We start from the raw sequence: 22,151 nt of genomic DNA on the forward strand, positions 1-22,151 counted from the left end.
AAATAAGCAACCAAAATTAGCATAAAACACAATGCCAGACCTAAGTGTCAGTTTGAAAACAGCAATAGTTCTGTGTAATTCGAGATAGCCAAAATGGAAAGCATGAGCTGAAGACATCATCTGCTGCTGCGAGAGTGCTAAATGTGCCTTCCAACAGGCTGTGGAATCATTACCAAAGGGTCAAAACCTCTGTAGAAGACGTAGGTCTGGATGCCGAATGATTACTAGAATTACAGATGATTGCTCGCAAGTTGTCTGCTATTGCAGTGATAAACCTTGTGTTCCCTCATTCTTCTACACCAACTCCTATTTGTTTTAAAGTCCTTTTTAGAAATGTTTAAATGAGCAGCCTTTTGTACTTTTGTGCCATTAGTGATGCAAGAATGTGATTACCAGGTCTGAAAAGGGTAGTAATCACAAAGAAAGGAATACAGAATCAAATTGCTTTCCAGTTCATCAATGCTAGTACCTTTAAAGACACTAGTCAAACATAAACATGAACTGCATTCCATCAGTTTGGTACCCAATGTATTCGATCATATAAGGGAGCAGTTGATGATTTCGCAGTACTTGATAATGCATCCTCTCAGCAGCTTCCTAAACTGAATTCCTCAGTGGGGATAGTTTGTACCAACCCATTGTAGTGCCATTAACTTGAAATCATATTGTATCTTATTATGTAAAACTTCTTGAGTTACAGTCATAATATATTGTTGCATTCTTGTACGGGGTTTGTGCAATTTAGAGTGACTGACGACAACAGTTGATGAAGTATCAAAACACTATTTGCCAGAATTACTAGGACAGCTTCAAAAACACATTTACAGTCATTGAAAAACTATGACAAACACTCTGAAATGATCAGCAACACAGGTTTCAGGCTATAACGGCGGAGACAGCTTCATGGTAAAGCACCAGAGTACAGCTCCCGACTTGATTCGGTCATTCTTGGAACTCTACGTACTATCGAGACTCTCTACACTACAACTCACGATGCACTCAACAATAGTCTTTACAATGCACCCACTCGACACCAAACTGACGATCTACTCGATATACTACAAGACACTCAATAGACTCCCAATTGACTAGACTCTCTCGTTCGACTCCTATTCCATGCACCAGCAGAGTTTATATAGCTTTTGGCTCGGATTCAAGAACTTTCTGGGCCAAACCGGTAAGAATTCGTTCCAGAAGGTTCTCCATCCGTCTATGGCATATCATCAATTCTGTGGCCAAATGGGCAATTTTGTGCCAAATCTGGCAACCCTATCTCTCCTTGTCATTTTATGACAGCCCTAAACCTTCTTTGCAGGGAAGCTATGTTACTGCGGCTGAAGATTTCATAACACTACCCCCTTTGCCCCTGCTCAGAACAGCACGTCCCGGGCAGTACAATCCTTGGTCAGAAGCTAAGTTCAAAAGGTAAGAACATAGCTAAAGAAACAAATATGTACACTATGTAGAAGTTATGTAGATAAATTAACCACATAACAGTTTTAAAATATATAAAGTTCAGAATGAATCACAGTCTCAAGCTTTTTATTGCATTATACCCGGGTCAAATACGTTTTTACTGCAATTCTCAGATGTATTTCTGTTTTGCACATCACAGTCTGAAGATTCAGTCCTTTCAAACCCTTCATCTACAAGTAGATCTGAAGCAGTTTGTTCACTGCTCTGCAGTTTATTTGCATCATGTGTACAATTCACCTCGGTACTTTTAGCAGTTGGTACATGCTTATTTACCTCTATTTCCTGAAAGCCAGTTCTGGTGTTTGTATCAGAGTTATGAATAGAATCTGATTCTTTACAAACAAAGGTATCCTGGTTTAGAATCAAAATCATGTTAGTGTCTGCACAATTTGCACTATGAGACACACAGTTTATGAAGAGGATGTATTTTCTTGCAATTCTGTAACACTCTGCGTACATTGTACATCAGCTTCTCCCATCTCTGCATCACAAGAATTTTCAGATGGTTCAATGCTTACTAACTGCGACTTCATAACTTCACTATCAGTTTCTACAAACTGAACAATTGCATTTTCACTTTCTTCCACTTCTATTTAAGACACTTGAGAATCAAATGCTTCCTTCAAGTCTTTTATTTTTTCCTGTTTTCATTCTCCTTTAATCCAGTCAGATGTTTTATACATCATTTCTTGATCTTTCTCAGACACTTCACCAGCTTCAGATGCCACTTCTATCATGATCTTCTATGGCTCCAATTTCTTCTCTAAGCATATCTTCTATATTCATCTGCTGAAGTTGCACTTGTAGCTTTTCTTGGCCATCTTTTATTTCTTGCCTGGCTTTTATCTCTTCTGGTCTGGCTTCCGTCTCAGCCCTCATCTCTTCATATCCAGCTTTTATTTCATCCTATTTGGTTTTGATCTCAGCCTTCATCTCTTCTAGTCTGGCTTTTACAGCTGCTAAGAAATCTGTCAATTTCATTTCCTCCACCATGGCTTTCTCCTGCACGCTGGTAACTGGCTTTCCTGGTAATCACTAGCAAATCCCACTTCTGACACCAGTTGTTGTGTTCTTGTACAGGGTTCATGCGATTTGGAGTGATCTGTGACAACAGTTGATGAAGTATTAAAACACTATTTACTTGCCAGTATTACTCAGTCGTCGAAAAAGTACGATAAAAACATGCCAAAACAATCAGCAACACAGGCTTCATGCTATAACCATGAAGAGAGCTTCATGGCAAAGCACAACTCGGTTCAGTTGTTCTTGGAACTCTATATACTCTCGAGAGTCTCAACATTACACTTCGCAATGCACTTGACAATAGCCTCAACAATGCACACTCTCGAGATGCACCCACTCGACACCAGACTGACTATCAACTCAATAATACTGTCTCATTCCACTCCTACTCTGCATACCAGCAGGATTCATATAACTTTTGGCTTGGGTTTGAGAACATTCTGGGGCAAACCAGTAAGAATTTGTTCCAGAAGGTTCTCTATCCGTCTATGGCATATCGCCAATTTTGTCGCCAAACAGGCGATTTCACACCACATATGGCAACCCTATCTCTCTTTGCCATTTTATGACAGCCCTAAACTTTTGAGGGAAAGCTATCTTACCATGGCTGGACTTTTCTAACAACATTATCACTATAAAATGTTGACGAATCTCTTCACTTGAACTTAAAATGCTTCCTTACAGCCTTCAACTCATACAATTACAAATGGTTCCTTTTTGCTATATTATAACACTTAAAATATTTGACACTTACAGTAAACTTTTATCTGTATTCTGCCTTGTAAACAAGCTCTAAAAAGTTCTATGGTCTTGTATAATATACTATTGTCTTTAAATATGTTTTCTGCCATCTATAAGAAAACTCATAGTTAGTAAACTGAGTTTACTTGATAGCTATAACTCGTTATTGATTGCCTTAGTTAATTCACTCAGTATGAGTGTTGTCAAAGCAAATGCATGCAGTGCTTATGTTTTCGGCATACAGGATGGGTCTAAATAATACACTTGGCAAACTGAAACAAATCATTTATTTCTCAAAATGTGATAAAATAATCAAATATTTAGGAACTCAAATCCATTTATTTATTACAGTCAAAAGCTGTTAATTCGGACACCCATAATCCGGACTTCAAAGCTACAAACTTTCTGCACATGCATGGCGTTGACGCATGCGCATAAGACCTTTACGGCTGCGAATATGCATGTGCGCGTGCACAAAATACGTTTACGAATGTGCGTTTAATGTGTAACGGACGGTATAAGCTAAGCTAAAATTATCTAATTCAGTTAATGTTGCAAATTGCGTTGTTCCTTAATCTTCGAATTGGATTCGGCTTTTTATTTTTTGCAGACTGTTAGAGCAATTTTATAAAAGTAAGCTTGAACTTTCCATTATGTCAAATAGAATTTCTGATATATATTTACTAATATGTAAAAGATCCACAAAGCGAAAGTATGTTTCGAAGTGCATTAAACAAAAAGTGGAATTGCTGCAAAAAATGGATAAAGGCATATTTTTTTGCTTATCTAAACTTTGTTTATCTTTAACGCCGCGGCGCGCAATGAATTGGAAGTTGATCTGTCAGCACTATCTTTATCTTCAGGGCAGATGTTTTTATTTTATTTGACTTAAAATTCCTTACTAAATGTAGTATTTCATCTCAATGTACTCCGTCTTTGATATGATTTAAATCAAATTTCTTGTCATTATACTTCGCTTCCAATAGCGAAGAAAGTGACAGAGGTTATTGAAAACGAAAAAATTTCGATTGACAAATTAGTCGGTATTCTCCACACAGCAATTATAGGACTTGAACAGCGGAACTTTGTAACTGAACAAGAATTTATGTCTGTTTATAGGATTAAAGAGAATGTATTATCACATTAAAACGAAGCAACTTAAACGAGTTACATTGAAAGAAATGTTTAATCAAGTAAACAAATATTAAGTTTTTTTTTTTTTTTTTTTTTTTTTGTAAATTTTCATACCCTTTAGATCATAATTGTTCTTTATTTCATAATTTACGGTTTCATATTTTTAATTTTATAATTTCTGCATGCTATCTTACCAGATTTAAACTGATGATCTATAATCCAGAAAAATCGATAATCCGGAATCGCCGAAGTCCCGACGAGTCCGGATTAACGACTTTTGACTGTATTACTTGTCATTTATTTGGGAAATTCTATAAATGGTCTGTTCAAATTCTTATTAAGTGACTTGTGTATAACTCATGGAAAATAATGCATTGCACGTACAGGAGTTTTGTGTGAAAGTGTAAAATGAGGCTAGTATTGTTTATCTAGTTCCGAGTTATCTTGTTATCTGGCACAAGAGATAAAACCATTATATCATATGCCAATTATGAGTATACTCGTGTGATATTACTTGCTGTTTAATGTACACGGTCATATCCATATTTAAATAATAAAACAACAAAAAGCATAAAAGTGCATGTAAGATCTTGGTGCATGAGTACAGATTTATCATTTCAGCTTTGGCAGCGAACCAAGCAGAAATGAAGCTTAAGCAGAAATGAAGATAAATTAACTTTATTTTAAAAAGTACAAATACAACTGCATTCTCTGTTTATATCTGGTCAGATAAGTAGTTCCAAAAATTAAGTTATTTATAGATATAGACATGATATATTTCCTGTATACATCAAATGTCTTACAGGAAAAACCTTCAGGTATTTTCTTTTCACAAATTTATGTACCAAATCAATTACAGTCAAAAGTCGTTAATTCGGACACCCATAATCCGGAATGATCTATAATCCGGACCTCAAAGCTACAAACTTTCTGCGCATGCGTCGCGTTTACGCATGCGCACAGGCGTTTACTAGAGCGCATAAGACCCTTACAGCTGCGAATATGTTTGTGCGCATGTGTGTTTAATGTGTAACGGAGTTATACGCTAAGCTAAAGTTATCTAATTCAGTTAATGTTGCAGATTGCGTTGTTCCTTAATCTTCGAATTGGATCCGGCTTATTATTTTTTGCAGACTGTTAGAGCAATTTTATAAAAGTAAGCTTGAACTTTCGATTATGTCAAATAGAATTTCCGATATATATTTACTACAAAGCGAAAGTATGTTTTGAAATCCGAAATCTGTTTATCAATTTCACGCTGCTCTGCGGCAGAGGGGGGGGGCAGAAACGTCATTATTAGATTATGATAGATTAGAAAGATTATGTCAAGTAGAATTTCCGATATATATTTACTAATATGTAATTTGTATCTACAAAGCGAAAGTATGTTTTGAAATCCGAAATCTGTTTATCAATTTCACGCTGCGGATTGGAAGTTGATCTGTCAGCACTATCCTTATCTTCAGAGCAGATGTTTTTATTTTACTTGGTTTATAATTCCGTACTAAGTGTAGTATTTCATCTCGTCTTTGATATGATTTAAATCAAGTTCCTCGTCATTATAATTCGCTTCCGATAGTGAAGAAAGTGACCCAGAGGTTATTGAAAACGAAAACATTTCGATTGACAAATTAGTCGGTATTCTCAACACAGCAATTATAGGACTTGAACAGCAGAACTTTGTAACTAAACAAGAAATTATGTCTGTTTAATAGAATTAAAGAGAAAGTATTATCACATGAAACGAAGCAATTTACATTGAAGGAAATGTTTAATAAAGTAAACAAATAAATATTAAGCTTTTTCTTTTTGTAAATTTTGATACCCTTTAGATCATAATTGTTCTTTATTTCATAAATTACGGTTTCATATTTTTAATTTTGTAATTTCTGCATGCCATCTTACCAGATTTAAACTGATGATCTATAATCCGGAAAAATCGATAATCCGGAATCGAAGTCTCGACGAGTCCGGATTAACGACTTTTGACTGTACAACATTTAGTTATTGCAATTATACATGCAAAGAGTATATAATACGGTGTTTGATAATGTATTCACTCAATGAGCACTACTGACTCTCATTTACATCCCTGACAACCTCTGAATTTGCAAATCCTTTAATTTTACATGCGGCAATTTCATCCGAGAGAGTTGTCATTAAAATTCTAAAGGTTTTTAATGACAACCCTCTCGGATAAATGTCCATTAGCCTACAAAGAAAGATAATGTCTCATTTACATCCCTGACAACCTCTGAATTTGCAAATCCTTTAATTTTACATGCGGCAATTTTATCCGAGAGGGTTGTCATTAAAATTCTAAAGGTTTTTAATGACAATTATCTCGGATAAATGTCCATTAGCCTACAAAGAAAGATAATGTCCATTAGCCTACTAATACTATAACACTGTAAGCCAGGATCCCTAAGCATTTTGTCCCTAAGAGCACATTTTAGAATATCAGTTGGAAGGTGGGCACCATTTACTTTTTCAAGGTGAATTTATAGTGGACAGAATAATACATTCACATGCAAAAAAGAGATTGGTTGTATTTCAGTTTGTGCTGGTATTTGTGTTGAAAGCAATTTCTATTTCGTTAAATCAAAAAACTTCCACATAGAATTTTATTGAAAACTAAAACATTTTTATTGTGATCAGAGAGTGGCAAACACACATTAAACGGGCACAGGGTTGGGAACACTGCTGTAAGCTAACGGACTGTTATTAAAATCTGACAGAAAGAAATTAAATCTTCACTGCTACAGTATGAATTTCATTATGATTGATTAATATTACTATGCAATTTCATTAAAGAAATTTGCTCATTTTATTTAAAAGAGCAGCCAACTTAACATACATCTGGTTTAAAAGCATGCAAACTAAGTTATACAAATACCTTTTTGTAATTCCTTTAAAACTTCTTGTGATTTAAGATTCGTAAACAAGGTGACATCAAACCCAAGTTCTCGAAAGCGACAATACAAACGACCGGCATCAGCATCTGTGCCATTACGCACATTTAAACCAGTCTGAGAGTCAAAATTCTAGTTTAAAATTAAACAATTTTATATTAAATATATCAAAAATGCACATTTATTTAAAAAAGTAAAATAAAAATATGAATTTATGAGTATATGATGCACAATTTTCAAATACTGTCAAAAAATATTGCTATCACATTTTCAATAAATTTGACAGGATTTAGAACTATATATTATTTTTCTCTCTCATTCTAAGATTCTATAAAATAGTAATACAGCTAATATAAAGTGAAAGTCATATGTTACTTAACTTAAAATAGCATTTAAAAACTGAAGGAAATAATGATACTAAATGTTTCTGTCAGAATTCAAAACATTATATTTTCTTGTAGTTTCCTTCAACACATTTGCAACCAAGGTCTCAGATATTTGACCATCACAGGTGAAATGGTTTATGGAACCTAGATATTTTATTCTTTAGATGTTTTATTTTCATATTGCACAGAATCATTCTATTATGAAATTTAAACGAGCATTGGCTAGCATACAGCAGCCAACTGATGGGATAATTAATACGAATTTCCAAGCATGTAAACAAGGAGGAACTAATTTTTAAAAAAAAAATCTATAACAAAAATATAATACTAAATAAAATTAACTGTGAACAGGTTTTTCCCCCTCTATTCTACTGCTGTATAAAAATATGAAAATGAGGCAATGAATTTTTCTAAGCATGAAAGATAATTCATTCATTAAAAAATAACTTCTTAGTTATTCAATCTTATACCAAAAATATTCTATATCTATTTTATGGTTTTACAATTAAACATACTTGCTCGTTGCAGAATTTGATGAAAATGGTTATCATTAGTTGACCGAGTCATGTGCGAATATATGTGACAAAAGACTTTATGGTAGAAAACCAGATGTCCCACATTTGTGACATTAATAGCAAATATTTTAGCATCAATAATGGATAAATGAACTTTATAACACAATTCTAAGATCTTTGATGTGGTTTCACTCCAGCCTCTACAAGAGGAGCAACTACATCTTGCCATTTAAAGGCAAAGATCAGCAACTCCTCCTCATCTAGATGGAAATTTTGAAATCGGATATGCTTTTCAGTGACCTTTTATACAAACCATACCTCTCATTTAATATATTAACTATACGGTTAATATTAAGAGAACTAAATTGTTATACAATGTTAGCTTAGAACAAAACATTATTTTAAAATTTGTTAACAACATAGTTTGAAATTTTTCAAAAACTCAATGTGCATTCTCAAAAATTCAGAACATTAAACTACAGTTACATCTATTTTTATTTCTAAACTCTACCTAATAATTGACATACACTTTGAGGAGTATTTGTAACAAGCAAATCTAAAATTGCTCAATATATTATGCTTAAGCTATATTTTTAACGAAGTGTAAAAATTAAATTACATAAATTTAAAACAGTTTGTATTTTGTTTAATAATTAATATCCCTTCTGTCTATAGAGAAGTCTTGTGATCCCAAATAATTTTACAAAGTTCAAAGTTTCAAAGTTCATATAATATTTTTAAAGTTAAGAATCCTGAAGTCGAGAAAAGTGCATATTAATATGCTCAGTATGTGATTTTATTTGAAATCAGATAATGACAATATGGAATAAAAATTATGATAAACATTATCAGTTTCTTACATTCTACATCTGCCAATTGCATCTGTTAATTATCTAAAGAAAGAAAGAATAATCTGCTCTCTTAAACTTTAACAAAAATCACTAGCACAAGTTCCGTGTTATCTCTGCCAATTTTCATGGTTTAATAGGATTTTTGTATTCGGATAAAATAATTTAACTTTCACACTTTTAAAAACTTGTGAAATACATTGGATTTTATGCCTGAAATGCATTTGTTCCTCAGAATATTACATAATTTTAGATGTAGGCATTTGATATTCAAGTTGATAAAAATAAGATGGCTCTTTATAATTTAAAACTGATAATTTCCTATGTGATTAATTTGTTTCTTCTACCTTGAATCATAGTTTTTATATTCAGAGATCACGAATTTTCACTTATCCAGCAATTGCTATTTCCCAAGCTTTCTGGAATAGTAGAACTTTTACTGTAATTAACTTCCACTAAATTTGTAGAAAAAAAAATAATTTTTTAAATTTATATTCTGAGAATTTTTAAATATTGAGAACAAGAGAATATCAGTACAATCATATAGCAAACTTACTTTATGATTGAAAATATAACATATTCCTCTCTTCGGAAAATCCATACAGTAGTCAGGGCTATCAACAAGCCCAGATAAAACTGCTTCTACAACTGGCGGCTTGTCTTTTCTGAAAAGAGAACAATAAATAAAATAAATAAATAAAAGCCTTTATATATATATATACCGTATTTGATGGCATATAAGACGCACCCTTATTTAGAAGACCACACACATGTAGATGTAGAAAAAGTTATGTGTGTCTAGACCTTTATCCAGACTAAAAATAGCATTTAGTATTGAAAGTTAAACTGTGTCCTTCACATATAAGACGCAGGTAACTTTTTCCAGACCAAATTTAGGAAAAAAATGTGCATCTTATATGCCGTCAGATATGGTATATATTTTAAATACTAAAAGAAAATTCCAAATTATACATTCAAAAAATAAAAGAAAAATTAAATTTTCTGCCTGCAGAAGAGAGTAAAAATAAATTGCATATTCTTAGTAAAGCTATGAATACATGAATAATACCAATTATATATGATAAATACATTTTTTAGTAATAGATGATTTGAAACTGGTTACTGTGATAGAAGACAAGAAGGTGATCTCAGCGTTGGTTTTTAGTAAGTTTTTCTCCCTCAGTGCTAATATGTTTAGTTAGTAGTAAGTACTTTAGTTATGGTATCATCTAGTTCAGTGGTTCTCAACCCCGTTTTGCCACATTTATCCCTTTCACCACTGCTAGACATTCATCCTCAACCTTCCTTTTCAAAACTTAAACAATATATACATTTATTTAAATTCATATTATTTTTGCATGTGTTAGTTTATATATATATATATTCATAAACCAAATATTGAACAGGTAAATAAAAAGCTGCCAGCATTTCCCTTCCACACTTCTGAAACTATGAAATTCTCTCACAGAAGAATTCTTCCCTGGTTGAGAATGCCAGATCCAGTCAATTCCTCTCCTAAAGGATACTATATATATATACGAATTTCTCCTAAAGGATAATATATATACGAAGAATTCTTCCCTGGTTGAGAATGCCAGATCCAGTCAATTCCTCTCCTAAAGGATACTATATATATACGAAATAGTCAACCAGTTGATCACAAAATGATTTTGGGTAGATCACAGCTGACTTGAGACAATTTCAACATACAAACACTTAGTCATGACTAATAAAAACATGACACTTCAGTATCATAGCTGATCTAGACAATTTGCCTTGCAATAATAAAAAAGCTTCAACAAAACTTGAATCACTTTCTAAATATACATCTGATTACCTACAAAAATCTAAAAGAAGTATAACATTGAAAAATACGATGCAGAAATTAAAAAGGTGACTGAAAACTTTGATGGTCAGATTTCATAATTTTGAAAAAAGTTATTGTGCAGTATCTGACTTTTCCTGCTAAAAAGGATTGAAATATAAAACATATAGCCACAAAAATTTCTGACAATTTTAACACTGAAAAAAAAAAAAAAAAAAAAAAAAAAAGAAGAAGAAGAAGAAGAAGAAAAGCAGTAGAAAATGAAATTATAATTCAACAAACTCATCTAACTTCTAAAGCCAGGAAATACAAAAAAAGTATCTAAATATCAAATGTATTAAATATATCTACTCTTGTTTGGGTTCTACGTATTCATGTGAATTGTTATTAAATTATGTTATAATGTAAACTAATTATGTGTTATTAAATTATTCATATTTAAAGTTCACGAAAATTAAGCATTTTTACTTACTTAGTGATTTCCACACCAAAAATTCATTATCATTATCTTTGGTTGGATGCACATGAATATAGTGAACAGTTGGTTGGAGACATACAAATGTACGTCTCCAACCAACTGTTCAGTTCAACAAACATTTGCAGATTTCTCATTAATGTTAATATAATAAAATTTTTAAAAGGCCAATAATGTATAAGCCAAAATTATCACTAAGTAACAGCACCACAATCATCTTACACTCATCTAATGCAACAGACAACAATAAAGAAATATATGTTGGTGAAGTCCGAAATTACAGTATTTTAACAAGGCCCTTTGACAACACCAACATACTGAAATCATCAATAATCTCAATCATGACTGATTAACATTCATGTCCAGCTGCAATTTTTTTAGCTACGCAAGCTAGGATAGATGTTTCACCCTCCCATGTCTTCATGTACAAATCACTCACTGCTGCATTGCTAAAAAAAATCTCGTGGATAGAGTGAACGAATGATTGGGCATCAAACATTATGCAATACTGAGCCTCATTAAACTTATTTCATGCATTTATTTTCCTAGCAGTAACAGGTACACTTGTTTACTTATGAACTCATAAACCTTTTTATAGGATGACACCTTGTACTGATGGTGTTTGAGCTATACTATTAAAGTTCATGGGTGCATTTAATAATAACAATGTAGTACATATATTATATACAGTTTAGATCAATATAGTATATTTGGTACAAAAATGCCAGTGTAAAAGTTTGTGGTTTTATAGGAGAGTTCTCAAAATCATTCTTTTTTGGAGGGGGTCTGTTAGATGCATCTCCACTCATTCAGACTGTACCTTCCAGTGATTTAATCAATGCAAAATGATGGTTTGGGATTTAACACTCATGTTAATCTTTGCTGCAACCTCTCGAAAGATGGATTGGCAATTTTCCTTCATCAGCATCTCTACTGCTCTACATTTCCACTGTAATCATGGCATGCACATGAGACACTCTCAAGCAGCCTTCTTGAGTACTCTTTTACATTACAAAACTCGGCATATAATTTAAAGACTGTGCTGTGTTTCAAACAACATCCTCATAAACTCTCTGTATATGTCTGAGACTGGCAACACATATAGACCACCAAGTAGTAGATAGGTGGAGAAGACTACACACTATGTGGTGGATTCCTTGCTGTTGAATCTGTTAGACATGTTTGAATGTACCCAATCACACAGTGATGGCAGAAAAGCATTCATTATCGCAGCAGAGGCTGATTACATGGCTTGCTCCTACGTCAGTCTGAATATATATTCTGCTGCCATTTACTATCACTTGCATTTAATATTCAGGCAACAGATGTGCAATTTATTTTCATTTAAAGGATTTTATACATACCCTTTTAAAAAATATCCTATCCTAGGGTTTCCATTTTGCTGAGAATGTGTGTGAGTGTGAGAAGTAATGACATTCGGATTGAATTTCTTTACTCTTAGCTTACCTGCAACACTTTCTAAACTTCGTATTTTATGATATTGTTTGCTTTTTATCCTTAGAATATTTTAAAAATGGAAAAACTCACTTTCATTCAATGGCTTGTTTGTAAGCATATCTCATTATATCAATATTTACTTAAAGTCTTGTTTAATATTTCAAAAACTCAGTTGAATATTATACAGTAAAGCTTGTTTCAAATATGATTTAAATAAAACAGCTAAGCATGTTTGCCTAACTTATAATTAACACAATTTCTAGTACCATTATTTATGAAATAATTTCTCCAAGTTCAAGCACATAAAAATAAAAATTAAATCCCTAATTACAAAAAAAAAAGAGACTACTTTCTGCTTAGTGCATATGAATCTAATTTTAGCTGTTATTATAAGTTCTTCTCCTCTTATGCTATGTAATAGTTTCCTTTACGGGAAGAAGTCCCATTAAAAGTTATAAGTGTCACTGCATTAAATGTATGACTAAGCTCTTTTGTCAGTGATTGCAACATACACTTTTTTTTTTAATGACACTACAGAAAACCATCAATTTAATGTTACGCATAAAATAGCAAAAGTTCTTTTTCAGACTAATTCATAATTAGTTTATAATGTTGCACAGCTCAATAATTTTACATTTCATTTCCATTAACCTCAAAGTTTTGAAGGCACTTTCTGATTATCGAGATCTCCAACTGAAAAGTCATAAAAAGTATTCATGTACAAAGTAGTATGTTGCCAAAACAGTCATATGGCAACCCACAATGTTGCCAAAAAGAATATATATGGCAACTCAGATACGTACATAGCTTATGTCTATTCTGCACGGTGCACAATGCCAAATTTGGGCAATTCTCTGATGTTTTTTAAGCAAAAACAGATCACTGTGTACACTGGGAGAACACCAGAGCCCCCCCCCTCTGCTGTTCTCCCAGGGATTTTATTATCAATGTTTCCTACCTTTTCAGTTTTAGTAATTAAGTGCTCTTGTACAGAATGCTTAGTGCAATATGATTTTGAAAATGGCTGTTGCCTTTCAAGCATCAGCTTGGTGAAAAATTAGATGGTATTAGTTCATGACTCTCTGTCAGTGGAGTATGTGGACAATAAGTATTGTTTTTAATTTAGTTGATATTTATAAATTATCTATCAATTGAAACCTGGCATGGAATCAAATTTTGGCACACAAAATTCTTAAAGGCAGATAAGAAAGATTTGATGTGGTACATATAATAGAGTTTGCCTTTAAAAGTGCTGAAACTACATTGTTTTTATGTACTTTCAACATAAACACAATACTAGGTATTAGTAAGTAAGACATTTGGCTTATGAAGATTGTTAAAAAGGCATTTGATTTTACCTGAAATGTCCAGTAACATACCCAAAAATTCCTTTAGCATCAATATTATAGCCCATGCCACCTTCATCCATAGCTTCTGCTATAAACATAAAAAGATGGGAAAAAATTAACTGAAAATCAAGGTTAAAATTTTTATTTTTCTTCTATAAAATATTTCAAATGTACACAGTAATTTTTATAATACTATTTTAGAACCTCAAACAAATCCCACAAAAAATTCACTTAAAAAAAAAAAAAAACACTCATTGCTGACTACAGTTCACTGTTAAGAAAAAATAGTATAATAAATTTCTCACTGCTCTAATAATAAGAAAGTTTCTTCAATAAACAAACATATAACTATATCATTTCTTCAATAAACAAACATATAACTATATCATTTTTTCAATAAACAAACATATAACTATATCATTTCTTCAATAAACAAACATATAACTATATCATTTCTTCAATAAACAAACATATAACCTACTGGTCTTTGTTCCATCTCCTAACTTGTTAATGTTTTCCCAATATACCTTTGAAGAACAATTTTCTTTCTCTTTATGTACTCAATTTCTTCCACAATAAATTTCCTCTTCATTTTAGAATTTAATTAAAGATTTCTGTTATTCTAAAAATGCATTTACCATATATAGAAGAAAACGCTGATTTTATTTCTTTAGTAATATGAGCACTGCGAATAAATATGAAATGATATATGGTCTAAGCTGGTACAAAGGAACTTTTAGAATTTAGTGAAGCTCTGAGTGAAAAAATTTAAAGATGGTAAAATTTTTAGAATTTAGGACAATGATACTGTTTTTTAGGCTGGTCTCAGTGAACTTTATCGCACTCTTACCAGCACCTCAGATGTCCCTTAATCGGGATTCTTTGTGTATGAGACCTTATTTGGATTGCCGCTAATGGGTGAACTAGATAACTTAAGACAGTCACTGGAATTTAGGACACAGCACAATTTAGGACCCACAAAGATTGCATCAAGTGACGAAATGCCCAGTGCCAGTTCAGAGTGTGGTGTACTGAGACACACAAGATGAATATTTTAAACTGTGAATTATCAATTTCTGTGTTAATAGAAAAAGTCCTTCTTACAGATATGTGCTTGTATCTAGAGAAATGGAGAAAAAAATAAAGGAAAGATAAACATGTTAAAAGAAATACTTACTAGGATCAAAAGTAGAAAATTCAAATCATTTTGTTTTTACTGTTCTTCCAAAATTCTCAAAGAATAAATGAACAAATACATAAATTCATCACTAACTTCCTATAAAACTAGTCCACATATTAATATCATGAAAACACTCACGTATTTTTTTGAAAATATTTTTTCATCACATATTTTTTGAACTATTGATATATTTGTCATATTTGATATATTTGTCACATATTTTTTTCAACTGCAGGTCTATAAACCTTATCTTCAAATCATTATAAATCTTGGGGGGGGGAGGATCCAAAAAGAATTTTACAAAGAAAATTTATATGCATTTGAATATGTTCTGACATTATTAAATGGAAAAAAAAAAAAAAAAACTCTTATAATGAAAAAACATAAAAGAAGAATAATCAAATTAGTTTTTTTAAACCTGCAGGTCTTTTGTTTTTGCTGAGAAGTTTTTCAGAAAATGTGCTTTACAGCAATTTATATCTTGTTTATTTTTCAGAATTAAAAAATTTTTTTAAGTTGCCGAAATGTAAAACAATATCACTTTAAAATATGACAGAAGAAAATAGTATTTCACTTTAATATGATTGCTAATATCATTATGTTGATGATGTTCATCAATGTTAAGTTAGTGGGAAAAAATTAACAAAAAATTTGCTAATCTCTGAAATAAAAATTTTATATACAAATTAGTCTTACAACTGTCAAAATACATATAAATCGCCAAATTTTGTGCCACATAATAAAAGAATAAATATTGCAAGAAGAGAAAAGCTGTTTTTGATGTAATTTTATGAACTCTTTATTTGCAAGAATGACATAATTTCAGAATGTTTATGTTTAGTTAGTATGTAATATTTTATGAACTCTGGTTAGTCTATATTTTAGGTGCCCCTTGGATTATCGCCAAGTTGTTTCCTTTATTACCCAGTTGTTGTTTTATTTACCTGATTAGTTGAATGTTATGGAAACTCTATTGTGACGTGATTGGTTGTGAGATTTCGGTGAATTTGACAGATGGGAAAATCTTTGTAAGGACATATTTCTGCATTGGATGTCAGATAGGAAGTACATTGCTATTTTGTGTTTTGCATCGTAAAATGGCTGCCGCTGGTAAACTGAGTGTTCGGTAGTATAGAACAAGAGAGCGAAAGGTTGTTGAGGACAGAAGAAAAGAAACTTTGTTGGATGTAATTCAACGGAATATTTCACCTGGAACAAGAATCATATCCAACTGCTGGAAGTCGTAAGATTGTCTTTTTGATAATGGCTTTGTTCACTTCTGAGTAAATCACATAGTGACATTTAAGGATCTGGAAACCAGAGTTAAGGAATTTTGTGTGCCACAGACTGAAGACAGAAATTTCTAAATATGGTAAGTCAATATTTCCTTTTTTATGTTATTTCATTGCGTGATTTAAAATGCAGTTTATTGAGCTTCGATCGGCTACAAATTTTGTTCAATTTTGGTAATGAGTAACTTCGTTTTAACATTATATAATGTCATCATTCTCCTGATTTTTTTTAAGTGCAAATAGATTGATGTTTACATGGACAAAGTCAAGGAAGTGCACAATGACTAGTCTGGGCAATTTACCAGTGTTTATTAAGTGAAAATAGATCGACACCGAGTTTATGTAATTCTTTGACTTGTTATTTTGGTTTCGTGTAGTGGCCATCTTGAAATTGTGCCTTGCTGCCCAGTTGCCAAAAATCGCCACTTTTCACCAAGGGGCACTCTAAAATATATTTTACCCACCACTTACTTTAGAAGTAGGAACAAATTCAAATGATATCCAATGAAATACATATTTGTCAAGAAATAGCCAGAAAATGTTCCTCCATAATGTTAGTTAAAAGTAGCAGTCATAAAAACAGACATAAATGTCAGATGAGTAAAATTAAGGATTTTTTTTTGCCAATTTTGGCCATAATTAAAAGGCCTTTTAAGGACCAAAAATCACTTTAAAAAAAAACATATGGACTTTAAGACTGTACAAACCCTACAAATATTTTTCTTGAAAACAATACATCTGCAGATTTATGGAATTGGCATAATGCTGATATAATTATGTGTTAAAACAGCCATATTTTCCACCTCTAATAGAACTATTATCAGAACATTGAAAAGGTTAGTTATTTTAATTACGGCAAAGCCTCGAGGGCTACCTGCCTAAGGGGAGGGATGTCTTCATGGAGGACTTTCTAAGGCAGAACATTGAAAAAACTCAATAGTTGTATTTTGGATGTGGTCAAGAATGGATGATTTGAATACTGTACATAAGTGAGTGAAAAAAAATGCTTGGTGTTCTTTTTTTTGCCAAGAATAATGTCTGTATATCTTGTATTTAGAAGCACACCAAAGGTTTCTGATTTTTTATTACTTTTGAAAGTCACAATAATATGTATCTAAATACATATTGTTACGTTTTTCTTTTATGACACCAGTTGTTACGTTATGACACCAGTTGTCACGTTCGCACGGGGTTCGTGTGGATTTGGAGTGAATAATGACGACACTTGATGAAGTATCGAAACACACTTTACTTAGCCAATATTAATCAGGACAGCTCCAAAGTCACTTTTTTACAGTCATCGAGCTGTTATAAACACGCTAACACGATCAGCGACACAGCATTCAGGTTATCAAGTTATCACGGTGGAGACAGCTTCATGGCAAAGTACTAGAGTACAGCTCCTGAATCTGCTTGGTCATTCTCAGAACTTCACGTACTTTCGAGACTCTGCACGCTACAACTCGCGATGCACTCGACGACACACAGAGCACAGCTCCCGACTCTTCGGTTCAGTCATTCCTGGAGCTCAACACGCTCTCTCAACGATGCACTAACCACGATACACTATGAGACTCTTTCGGTGCACTTGACAACCCACTCGGTACTTGCTGCCCGGCTGTCAACCCGATCGACTCTGCAGGGATTGACTAACTCACTAGACGAGACACCAACTCGATACTAACTGACTCTCCACGTAACAGCAGGGTTTATATAGCTTTTGACTGGTGTTTGAAAACATTCTGGGCTAAACCTGTAAGAATTTGTTCCAGAAGGTTCTCCATCCGTCCATGGCATATCGCCAATTTTGTCGTCAAAGGGCAATTTCTTGCCAAAAGTGGCAACCCTGCCTTAACTTGCCATTTTATGGCAACCCTAAAACTGCTTTGCAGGGAAGCTATCTCACCGTGCCTGACCATTTTGTAATGATATTCAACCGTGTGGTGACCAGGAGTGAAAGAATAGTCTCAATGTAGCTCATACTTGTCATAAAAGGCAACTAAAATGGGTACCCAGTGTCCAGGGATATAGCTGGGCACCCCTGCCTCTAAGGAGTTTATACATTTGGAGGTCTGGCCTTTCAGGTCGGGGATTGAGCACAAGGCCAATCCCCTTGCCTTGTAAAAATTTCTGATTCAGAAATCTCAAAAGTAATCTTCCGGACTGACACATTCCCGATTACCTGGCTTGAAATTGGATCTGAGATTTGGGACATGGAACATAAGGATAGATGATGTTGAGGAGGATTTAAGGTTAATTGAAGTTCATCAATGAAGGGCTATTGTGCCAAATGGGATGCGGTGGAGGAAACTTGGACAGACAGCCTTGGCCTATAACAGAAATCAACATATTTTCTCCCCTATTATTTCTGCATTACCAATTTTAATTATGGCATCTTGTCTTCAAATTAATTATTTCACAAAGTTTTTTTTTTTTTTTTTTTTTTTTTTTTAATGAAAAAGAAGAAAACATAGAAACCCAGTTAAACAAAATACAAATTATGAAATAATTAAAAAAAATATTTAGATAAGAAAATTATTTAAAAAGCTGTGATAGATAATTAAATAATTCATTTCAAATAAATTCATAATTGTCAATACAACACAATCTTATGAACATGTTCAATCTATAAAATAAGAAACTTCATTTCACACCAGAGGAAAGAGAAATAATAAGGAAATGTGAAATTATTGTCACAAATAACAAGAAAATTTAATACTCGTTTCCTATTACGAAAAGGACAAGTGGAAGATCTTCTCAGAACAACAAGAACTTTTATTCATTGTTCCCACAGAATAAAAAAGATTTGCTTTTGTTTATAAAAGAGTTGCTGACAACAACCATATTTAAATCTACAAATCTGACACACAGTAAAAAACATTATCAAATGATAAAAATCAGTAGTCAAACGTGATATTATCATCAACTCAGGTTTACTGATCTATCTGTTCACAACATTGATTTTTATTACACAGCCACTATGAAATGTAAAAAGCTTTGATAAATATCAATGTCAGTTATTTATTACATTTTGCTTTTCCCCATTATTTTGAAATTTTTGTAAATAGCTGAAATTAAATAAATTTTGGTTGAACACAAGGTTGACAAATGGTAACTGATTAATACATACACAATGCACTAACTAATTCAGAATCAATCAATCAAAATTTGTACACCTCTCCTGCGAACAGTTACGCAACTCAGGGAATCGACCTACTGTGAACCCCCATATCAGGCAGGGGGAGGTCGTGGCAGGTAGGCCACATGAAACGAGTTCGACTTTGTGGACTGGAGTCGTGGGGCACAAATCCAAAACTTAGCCTCAGCCCAAAACTGCAAATTCTACTTAGGAGTTTTAAAACTAATTCCTTATTGTTTGGAGAACCGGGTCCCACACCGGCTCTTAGCCTCAGACAGAATAACTCCTTACTAATTCAGAAGTCAAACAACAAAAATCAGCGTTATATTTTAAAAAATTTTGCAGGACTAGTTTCGATGGTTTTACTGAACCACCATCCTCAGCTGCAAAACTGCATAAATCAGCGCAAAATGCGGTTTTGCAGCTGAGAATGGTGGTTCGGTAAAAACCATCAAAACTAGTCCTGCTAAAATTTTGAAAATATAACACTGATTTTTGTTGTTTGACTTCTGAATTAGTATTTATAAGGTGTGTTATTGTGTCTTAATGCACTAACTGTTGAACGTGACAGTAGCTTGAAATTGAAATTAGCTACATGAATACTATTTTGGACAAATAGAAATAACACTACCATATGAAAAAAGGTGAATCTTCGGATTATGGTAACTTGGCGATTTTTTTTGAGAAAATTTGGCGACCAACCCTGCTACAGCAACCTGCTAGTTTTTTTTTTTGGATGCCATTTTTTTTTCACAAAGTAAAGGCTTTTTTTTTTACTCAACATTTTTTGCAACAATCTGCTAGCCGAATTACGCTTATGCTAGAACTTTTATGGAACAAAAGTGCTTAATCATGACGAAGATTAGGTGCGAAATTGGGAGAAAGTGCAGAATCGCTCACTGCTTCACGCGTTTTTAAGAATTGCACATACATGGTATCCATGAACACATTGACCTATTTTCACTTAAAAAAAAACATCCCAGAATTGTACAAAAATGGCCTCGCGCACACTCTTGACTTTATCCATGTACACATCGACCTATTTTCACTTAAAAAGTCAAAGAAAATTGACAAAAATCCAATTCTTCTTACTCTTGTAAAAAGCGCCAAACAAATAATTGGGCAATTCTGCACTTTAGCAGCGAAATTCTTTCTAAGTGCTTATTAGCTAAAATCATGATCGGAATTTTCCAGAAAATGTCACATGATCTCTCATTTCTCTGAGACAAAATAATCTGTGATTAGAAATGTGTACTTCTCAGATTATTGCTAAAGTTCTACCTAGTAACCTTTATCGCCTTACCAAAATGTCGCCAAACTACCTGTTAGCATTTTCTAAGGAAAAAAATTTAAGAAGATTGCATGGTTTTGAAAAACAATGTATAAATCTATTTGATTAATAGGCTATTTTTATTCTGCGGTAACCCTTGTTTTTCTTTGAAAAAAATCGCCAAGGAGTATTGGTTATTCACCAAATCTAACATTGATAATGTTGGCAAAACTATACCATAATAGTTACCATGATAGTTTTAACTTTGTTTGTAGCTTCCTGATTTTTTTTAAGTGAAAATAGATCCATGTGTACATGGACAAACTTCAGGCAGTGCACAATGACTAGTTTGTGCAATTCTCTGATTTTTTTAAGTGAAAATAGATTGACGTATGCATGGATACCAAGTTTGTGCAATTCTTTGACTTTTTATTTTGGTTTTGTGGATGGGCCATCTTGAAATTGTGCCTTTCTGGCGCCAATCTTGGCGTCAAAGATTCGCCAAGGGGTACCAAACAATAAATTTTTACCAATGAATCAAATAATACACAAATGGCTTATGAAAACAATAACTAAATTTATTATGAATGAAATATGAATGATTATGATTGTTTAATGTTTCTTTTAGATGATATGAAAATGTTTATTTATTATGAATATTAAAAGCCTCCTTATTGAATTATTTTTAAAAAAATAAGTATGCATATATAGTAGTATACTTATTTTGTATAATACAGTAGAATTATACAATGTCTATAATCTGGATGTCTAATACCTGTACCTCCAAATCACCAACAAAAAGAATTTGTTTTCCTCAAAGTCTAGGAATGGAGGAAATAAAGAAAAGGAAGTTGTGCCATAAAAATGATTGATTTTTCTCCTGAAGCATTTTTCTACCTAACTTAATAAATAATACATGAAGCCTCAAGATGTATTTATATGGAGTGGCTGTTGCTCATGTTGGTTTTCTCTATCTGGCATAACAGTAGAGAAAGAAGGAAGAATTAAACTCTGAAGAACTTCAGTTCAGTTAACATAATAAATTTACTCTTCCTTAACTTTTTGATTTGAAGCAGCTTATTATTCTGTTCTGTCTATTATTAATAATCTTATCAAAAATCACAGTTT

General features: G+C 32.7%; 1 protein-coding gene across 4 annotated transcripts in view; it reads right to left on the reverse strand.

The window, feature by feature from the left end:
• The window catches only part of LOC118199480 (caspase-3-like), a 43,302-nt gene that overhangs the window by 9,107 nt on the left and 12,044 nt on the right, over positions 1-22,151 (reverse strand). For 2 of the 4 annotated variants that reach the window (XM_085811309.1, XM_085811310.1), the window contains exons 2-4: positions 14,173-14,230; positions 9,592-9,700; positions 7,271-7,418 (exon numbers count right to left, since the gene is read on the reverse strand). In XM_085811309.1, the coding sequence (XP_085667435.1) occupies positions 7,271-7,418; positions 9,592-9,700; positions 14,173-14,230 (315 nt within the window). Of the gene's footprint in view, positions 1-7,270; positions 7,419-9,591; positions 9,701-14,151; positions 14,231-22,151 lie in introns of all 4 variants that reach the window. The other 2 variants (XM_085811307.1, XM_085811308.1) reach the window with 1 other exon arrangement.

This window comes from Stegodyphus dumicola, chromosome 2 (assembly GCF_044657685.1).
Source record: "Stegodyphus dumicola isolate Sdum_Otavi_A_Nest chromosome 2, ASM4465768v1".
Lineage (NCBI taxonomy): Eukaryota > Metazoa > Arthropoda > Arachnida > Araneae > Eresidae > Stegodyphus > Stegodyphus dumicola.